The 8,406-nt window shown below is 43.0% G+C and overlaps 1 protein-coding gene across 1 annotated transcript; it reads left to right on the forward strand.

The window, feature by feature from the left end:
* The first annotated feature begins 2,831 nt into the window (after positions 1-2,831).
* On the forward strand, positions 2,832-8,075 carry PEX11G (peroxisomal biogenesis factor 11 gamma). Its single transcript, XM_070943429.1, has 5 exons — positions 2,832-2,900; positions 3,971-4,162; positions 5,735-5,913; positions 6,475-6,525; positions 7,076-8,075. Exons 1-5 carry the CDS (start codon positions 2,832-2,834, stop codon positions 7,287-7,289), a joined length of 705 nt encoding a protein of 234 aa, XP_070799530.1. The 3' UTR covers positions 7,290-8,075.
* The last annotated feature ends 331 nt before the right edge of the window (positions 8,076-8,406 follow it).

Here is an 8,406-nt window from a genome sequence, read left to right on the forward strand (position 1 = left end):
ATAATAATAATAATAATAATAATAATAATAATAATAATAATAATAATAATAATATTTTATTTCTATACTGACCTTCTCCCGAAGGACTCAGGGCGGTGTACAGCCAATTTAAAAACACAAGACACAACAATGATTAAAAATTAAAATAATTAAATAGATTTGGCCGATTTAAAACCCCAAAAATTTAAAATACCCCAATTTAAAATTATTATGTTGATAGCCCGGCCTGGCGGAACAACAGGGTCTTCAATGCGCAGCGAAACACCCGGAGGTCGGAGATCTTACGTATTTCCGGGGGCAGTTCATTCCACAGGGCTGGGGCTCCCACAGAGACACCCCCTGGGTGTCGCCAGCCGACATAACTTGGCTGATGGCACCCTGAGGAGACCCTCTCTGTGGGAGCGGACTAGTCGGTGGGAGGCTATTGGTGGCAGAAGATGGTCTCGAAGGTACCCGGGTCCTATGCCATGGAGCGCTTTAAAGGTGGTAACCAACACCTTGAATTGCACCCGGAAGACCACTGGGAGCCAGTGCAGCTCGCGCAGGAGGGGTGTCACACGAGTTGCGCCCATAACCACCCGCGTGGCCGCATTCTGGACCAGTTGGAGCCTCCGAGTGCTCTTAAAGGGGAGCCCCATGTAGAGAGCATTACAATAGTCCAGCCGGGAGGTGACAAGGGCATGAGTGACCGTGCGCAAGGCGTCCCGGTCCAGAAAGGGCTGCAACTGGCGGATCAGGCGAACCTGATAAAAGTCCCCTCTGGCCACGGCCGTCATATTCTCTTCTAAAGACAGCCGTGCATCCAGGAGGACACCCAGATTGCGAGCCCTCTCTGTGGGGGGGCAAAGATTCACCCCCAATAGTCAGCGATGGCACCTGCTGACTATATCGGGACGCCGGCAGCCACAGTCACTTGGTCTTGGACGGGTTGAGTCTGAGCCTGTTCCTCCCCATCCAGACCCGCACGGCCTCCAGGCAGCGAGACATCACATCAAGGGCATCGTTGGGGTGGTCTGGGGTGGAGATGTAATGCTAGGCAACTCATTAAATAAAACCAGGAATTTCACAATGGGAGATAGGCAACACAAAAGCAGCATTTTAAAGCCACTTTTACATCATCAGGTCCTTGGTAGGCAACTGTTTATTGTGGAAGGTACAAAGCTGATTCTAATCTAATCTGTTTAGATCAGCCTGTTTCTGGCCTATACTTTCTGCAGTAACCAGAAGGCTAAAACAACAGCTATTATAAGCAGTGACTCTGTTGTGACTTGTTCATCTTGTGGTTTAACTCCCTTATTGTGTATTGTTTCTCCCTACTCATTTATTGTATCTCTTTTAACATTTCATTCCTTCCAAACGTTGTTTTGCCACATTGCACTCATTCCTCCTCTCCTTTCTGAATCTCCCTGCATCCACAAACTCATTCCTTCCATCTTTTATTTCCTTAAAAAATACCATTTTCCTCTTCTTCACCTCCATTTTCATGCTGTAAACCTAATTATAGAGCTGCTATGTCTTCCCATCATTTTTTTTCCTACAGAAGAAAATCCTTTACAATCACAACTAAGCCCAACATTTCTAAGCAAGACAGTTAAGTGAATTTTGTCACTTGGTGTCTGAATTCTGATCACATAACCATGGGGGATGCAGCAGTGGTATGGAAAAAAAATGGCCACAATCACCTTTTTCAATGCCGTTATAACTTCCAACAGTCACTAAATGAGATGGTTGCAAGTTGAGGACTGCCTGTAGCCTTTTCTATTACTGTACCCTTTTTTTTCCTTTCTTTGTATAAAATGTATAGAATCCCCACGTGCAACCATGTAATCTAAAGCATGTGGTTTTTATTTCCTTTGTATAGGGGGAATTCTCTCTTCCTCTTTCTCGATTTGTTTTTCACCTTCCATTTTGACCATAGCTTGCTTTTTCTGCGTTTTTCCTTTATTTCAATTGCACACACACACACACGAGACCACATAAGAGAGTCACTTTGGTGTTAGGCAAAACGAGTCAGAAACGGGACAGGAAACAAGATGCAGTGAGTTCGAGCCGTGCCTTAGGCATATGTTGGAAGAAATGTCCATCTGGGTTCAGTTCCAAGTGTGGAAAAAAGACACTGGAAACATGGAGACTGCTTGGAAAGAGGGTTTAATGTTGGACAGGAATCACATGGCTTGAGTTCCTGAACAGAAAAAAAGGGAAGAGATGCAGAAAGTGCTGGCTGATGTAATCTTCCCAGGTGCCATGTGGGGAGTTTCTGTTGCTCCTTTGTGTTGCAGATGGGATTCTGAGGCCTTAATGGCCCATTGACAAAGGTGTGTGTGGGGGGAAGGGGGGAGAAAATGAGTTTTTGCCTCCCTTTTAGGGGGGGAAATATTCTGCCTTTTTAGTATATCCTAAAATATTTCATATTTCTAGGAGAGGGGTCTGTTTTAACTTCCAACACATATATAGAACATAGAATAGTAGAGTTGGAAGGGGCCTTGGAGATCTTCTAGTCCAACTCTCTGCTGGAGCAGGAGAGGAGACCATATATAAATGAAGTTCCAAGGACCCCTCATATCAACCCTGAGCCACAACTATTCTCCTTTATTATAAATACAAACGCACATACACATAAATATCCTCTTTCTTTTTATAACCACCTTCATTCCTTCCCCAACCGCATTAAAGATTACTTACCTCAGTCAGTTCCCTCCGAAAATAATCACCGACGGCAAATCTCCCGCCAAAAGCTCGCGCTGGCTCCTGGAACTTGTAGTCTTTTCCCTCCCGGACTCGCCTCCCGATGACGCGATTGGACGGCCAGAGGCAGACCCGGATGTGTTGCTATGGCGGCGGTGCCCCCCTTCAGAGGCCTGGTCTCCGTGTTGGAAACCTACCGGGGCAGAGACCGAGTGGTGAGAAGAGGGTGGAAGATCGAAGGGCGCCCCCCTCACCGCCCTTGTTTTTTTGGGGGGGGCTAAGAGGAGCGGGCGCGGGACGGGTACTGGGTGCTTTGTGTTCGTTGGGATTCCCCTCGGGTTGCCCGGAGGATTTAAACAGCAGAGCAAGCTACAGCAGGGGTCTCCAACCTTGGCAACTTTAAGACTTGTGGACTTCAACTCCCAGAATTCCTCAGCCAGCAAAACTGGCTGAGGAATTCTGGGAGTTGAAGTCCACAAGTCTTAAAGTTGCCGAGGTTGGAGACCCCTGAGCTAGAGGATGCTCTATCTATGGAAAGCAAAAGGAGAGAGGGCGTCCAAGAGAAAGTTCCCAAATCCACAATGGGCAATGTGTGTGTGTGTGTGGGGGGAACACTACAACTCTCAGCATCCACTGCTAGCGTTAACTATGGGAGTTGTAATCCAGGACACTTGAGGAGCGCTGGTTGGAACTCATCAAAACTCCCAATAGAGACAAATTTGGGCATCTGCCATATTTAGGAATAGAATAGAGCTGGAAGGGACCTTGGAGGTCTTCTAGTCCAGCCCCCTGCTCAAGCAGGAGAACCTATGCCATTTCAGATAAGTGACTGTCTAGTCTTCTTCTTAAAAACCTCTAGTGATGGAGCGCTACCAGTTTCTCTACACTCCTCTTACTCATGCATCCCTCCTCAAGCTGGTACTTTAGCAGAGCCAAAAGGTTTATGGTCCCAATAAAGTAGAATATTTTTAGCTCAGGGTTGAAATGACCAGGGTTGGTGCTCTCTGAGTTTGGCTGTTTTCTTGCAGAGTTTCATTATTCATACTACGTAACATCATCAGTGCGGATGTTACCTTGTTTGAGTAATGAAATGTCTGCAAGCAAACAACCAAGCTCAGAGGTTTATGGTTTCCTGGACATGAGAGATACCATATAGAGCAGAGGTCTTCAAACTTGGCAGCTTTAAGACTTATGGACTTCAACTCCCAGAATTCTCCAGCTCTTTAATAAAAATATAATTAGCAAATGGTAGTAATGCTTTATACAATAAATCTTCCCACATAAGATACGCACCATCTGTTATGGCTGCCAGCTGGCTGGAGGGATTTTGGTGGCCAGAAGGCAACCTGGAGAACCATCCCTTGGCCAAGGCCTCCTGACTGTCTCAGCACAACTGAGTCACTGTCGAACAGTTCTACGCCTTTTTGACGACCTAGCCATGCTTTCCTATAGCTGCCAGTATGGACTGGGGAACAAGGTAAGACATCCCAGAAAGCGGATGCTGTCCACAAAGTTGAATGTTAATGGGGCATTTGCAAAAAAAAAAAAAAAAAGTCAAATCTTATCCTGGTCCACGGTCTCCAAATGCAAGAAAGATATTAGAATAAGAATGCAAGCAACAATAAGCAAAACCCATTCCTGGATATAGGGACCTTACAGGTCTGGGTCTGGGTCTGGGTCTGGGTCTGGGTCTGGGTCTGGGTCTGGGTCTGGTCTGATCTGATCTGATCTGTCTGTCTATCTGCCTCTCTCTCTGTCTCTCTATCTCTTTTTAAATTTGACCTACTAATACAGAATAGAACAAAATACTATAATAAAGGGTATTTGTAAACAATGGATCCAGAAGTTTACTTTAATTGTGTCTACCATATAGATTGTTTTTAAAACAAGAAGAGCCGAGGTGGCGCAGTGGTTAGAGTGCAGTACTGCAGCTACTTCAGCTGACTGCTAGTTCAGCAGATCAGCGGATCAAATCTCACCGGCTCAAGGTTGACTCAGCCTTCCATCCTTCCAAGGTGGGTAAAATGAGGACCCAGATTGTCGGGGGCAATATGCTATTTAGCATACTGTCTTTGGTGTAAGCCGCCCAGAGTCCTCGGAGAGTGGGAGGCATAGAAATATGACTAATAATAATAATAATAATAATAATAATAATAATAATAATAATAATAAAAGATGTTATGAAATAGGAGCAAATTTTACTGGACAAGGCTGAAACTGATCTGAAAGTGGATTTTAAAATGAGGGGCTGCAAGAATGATATAGAAAAAGATGTGACACTGGATATATATAGCAGCTGAATGAAGCCAGCTAATGTCTTAAAAATTAAAGGGGATTTATAAAGAGTGACCTGGGTAACTTTTCTATAATGGATTTACAATGAGAATTGTTAAAGCTTTGAAGAATTTTGTGAGAAGGGACAAAGGAAAAATGAAATCAAGTTCTAATATATTATTTGAAGGGATTAAAGATCAAGATTGCTTAAAGGGAAGGAATATAAAGTTGGTTTATTTATTCAAGATTAAAATAGATATATTATCATCTCTGTTAACCCTTAATGGACCTTTGCTGATCAGGACTGAGTGAAGAGGTTTTGTTTGTAGATAAGAGTCATGAAATATCAGAAGAAGAGAACATTTGTTGTATTTCAAGGGGTGATGTTACATTGTTTATAGTTATGATGAAGGGGGAAGTCCTTTCTTTATATGCTTTTCTTTTTCTTTACTATATTTTCTTTATTGCATTCTTTATTGTTTTTAGTTTACATTAGTTTTTCATCTTTTTAATTGTAATAAAATTACTATTAAAATATATAGGCCATTCAGAATGCCCAGAAGCTCCATTTTATGATGTTTTGCAACTAATGTTTACAGTAGTACTGATCAAATCTCAGGTCTAGTTTAGGATGCTTGTGTACTAGTAATCTTTCATCTAAATGCCAAAGTGTAATGCACACTTCTGGTCTGGTGACCAAAGACCAGAAGAAGAGGAAGGGAAAAGATAGAACTGAGAAATCAACACTTAAAGCTTGCTTAATATCCCATTGCAGGAGAAGGATACAGCAATGCGCTGGCTTTCCATCTTCAACAACGTAGCTGACCAGCTTTATTACCCCTGTGAGCATGTGGCCTGGGCTGCTGATGCTGAAATTATCCATGCCAACTCAAGTAGGTGGTGGACACTCAGTACAACTCTCTGGGGCTTTTCTCTGCTGCTGGGGATTGCACGGTAAGGAGTAGAGGAGAGGGAGGGAGGGAGGGAGGGAGAAGACAAGACAATGACTACCTGGAATCTCGATCTTCAAAGTACATGAATCATTGGGATTCAGTTTACCCTTCCTCCAAGCTTGATTCTGATTGAGAAAGTCTTTATGCTTTCCTCTTTCCATATGTCTGGAACGGGTGAAATCCAGCAGGTTCTGGAGAACCGGTAGCGGAAATTTTGAGCAGTTTGGAGAACCGGCAAATACCACCACTGGCTGGCCCCAGAGTGGGGTGGGAATGGAGAGTTTGCAATATCCTTTCCCCAGGAGTGGGGAGGGAATGGGGATTTTGCAGTATCCTTCCCCTGGAGTGGGGTGGGAATGGAGATTTTGCAGTATCTTACCACACCCACCAAGCCATGCCCAAAGAACCGGTAGTAAAAAAAATTTGGTTTTCACCATTGGTCTGGAGTATCAAGAAGGCTCTCTAGAATCACAGAATTCAAGCAATATTAAGGGCAGGGAACTCTTTCTGCTCTAGAAATATGGGCTGCAGCTAAAATTTTGTCTTTACGTTCTCATTCCAGATCTCTCCGAATTTTATTACTCCTAAGAAGAAAGCAGCACACAGAATCCAGGTATGACTCCCTGCCTTGTAAGCATTTTTTTTCCTCAATGATTAACAGAGATAAATTCTATTTGGCATACAGGCACACATCTGAACACTTTCCAGAAAAGTTAAGAGTCAATCCAGAAAGTTAAGGAAATTTGTATTAAATTGTCATTGTTCTTTAACTCTTTCCTTTCCTTTCTTTTTCTTTTCTTTTGTTTTTTCTTTTCCTTTCCTTTCCATCCATCCATCCATCCATCCATCCATCCATCCATCTTTCCTTCCTTCGTATCTGCTGTCCAAAACTTAGTTAATAAACCAAGCTGCTGTTCTTTTATGGCAACAAATCAATAGTCCAGTTAGTACACAATTATTATTCTGTCTGGGACAAAAGTAGAATTTTGGCTCCTGGGGGCCTGCTATTTCCACACGATGATTTCTTCTTGAATGCTTCAGTTGTTGCCAAGAGTAAAAACTTATTTCAGGCCAAAGATAAGCCATGAGTTTTCTCCCTCCAGTGCTGATAGCAACAAATAAGCTCAGCAAATGTATCTTTCTCCTCCATGTCTGGTTTGCAGAGACTTCTCTCAGAAAACAAGGGCTGAAATGCACATACAAGCCTTGACCATCATCAGCAACCTGGCTGACCTTGCCAATGCCATCCACTGGTTGCCTCCAGGAATTCTCTGGGCTGGAAAGTTTTCTCCATGGTTTGTGGGCCTCATGGGAAGTATTTCTTCCTTCATTGGGATCTATAAAAACTACGCAGGGGGCAGTTGTGGAACAGTTTGAACAGCAACTTCACAGTGCTGCATTGAATGGAGAAAAGGGGCTATTACAGGAATTCATAAATGGTTACATAATCTCTGTTAAAATGGGGGGAGTAATTCCTATTATGGTGGAGGCTAGATTGGTATTAGGTTCTTCTATTAAAACATGGTGCTGCTTTTATATAAAACATAGGCACTTTCCTGGAGAAAGTGAGAGCTTTCTCTCACTTTGAGAGAGCTTATAGAACAGGGATCTCTAACTTTGGCAACTTGTGGACTTCAACTCCCAGAATTCCTCAGCCAGCTTTGCTTGGTTGGAGACCCCCTATTATAGAGTTAAGTTTGCCTATAGGTAGTCCTTGACTTGCAACCACATTGGAGCCTGGAATTTCAGTCACAAGTCATTGCAATCATAAGTCAAAGCACCACATGACCAGACTTGATTTTACGGTTGTTTTTACAATGGTCGTAAAGTGAGTCGCTGTGATTGTTAAATGAATTACATGGTTGTTAAGCAAATCTGTTCTTCTAAATGGGCAAATTTTTGTTTGCTGGAAATTGGCAAGAAAACCCAGAAGCTGGTGAAAACATCACAAATTGTGGTCACATGGTCACAGGACGGTACAGTCCATCGTAAATGCAAGCCAATTGCCTTGAGGGGGGCAGCAGTCATAACTTCAAGGACCAGTTATATGTAGCTTTTTAACTGTTGTAATTTCAACCGGTTAACTACTTTAAGGGACAAGTGGCTGCCCTGCCCAGTTAAATAATTTGGCTATGGTTTTTTTTTATGTGAAGAATAAAGTCTTGCTCTATGTACAAAATTTTATTGTGAAACAATTAGGGCTGATAATAAAAGATACAATCTCACACTTTTCCTTAGCTGATTGGCTCTGTTGATATAGCCCTGAACGCTTGTCTTTTCATCAAATGTTTATTTGGAGTATGAAATCCTATTCACTCATAGCTACATTCAGTTTCAGAGAGCCAGTGTGGTGTAGTGTAGCGGTACAGGCATCAGGCTAGAAGCTAAACCATGGCCTATATTAGGCCTAAAACCAGCTAGGTAACCATGGGCCAGTCTCACTCTCAGATCTAGGTTGGAGGCAATGGCAAACTACTGCTGAAAAACCTTGCCA

Source organism: Pituophis catenifer, unplaced genomic scaffold, assembly GCF_029215685.1.
Source record: "Pituophis catenifer annectens isolate HBS135680 unplaced genomic scaffold, rPitCat1.0.hap2 SCAF_1, whole genome shotgun sequence".
In the NCBI taxonomy this organism is placed as follows: domain Eukaryota; kingdom Metazoa; phylum Chordata; class Lepidosauria; order Squamata; family Colubridae; genus Pituophis; species Pituophis catenifer.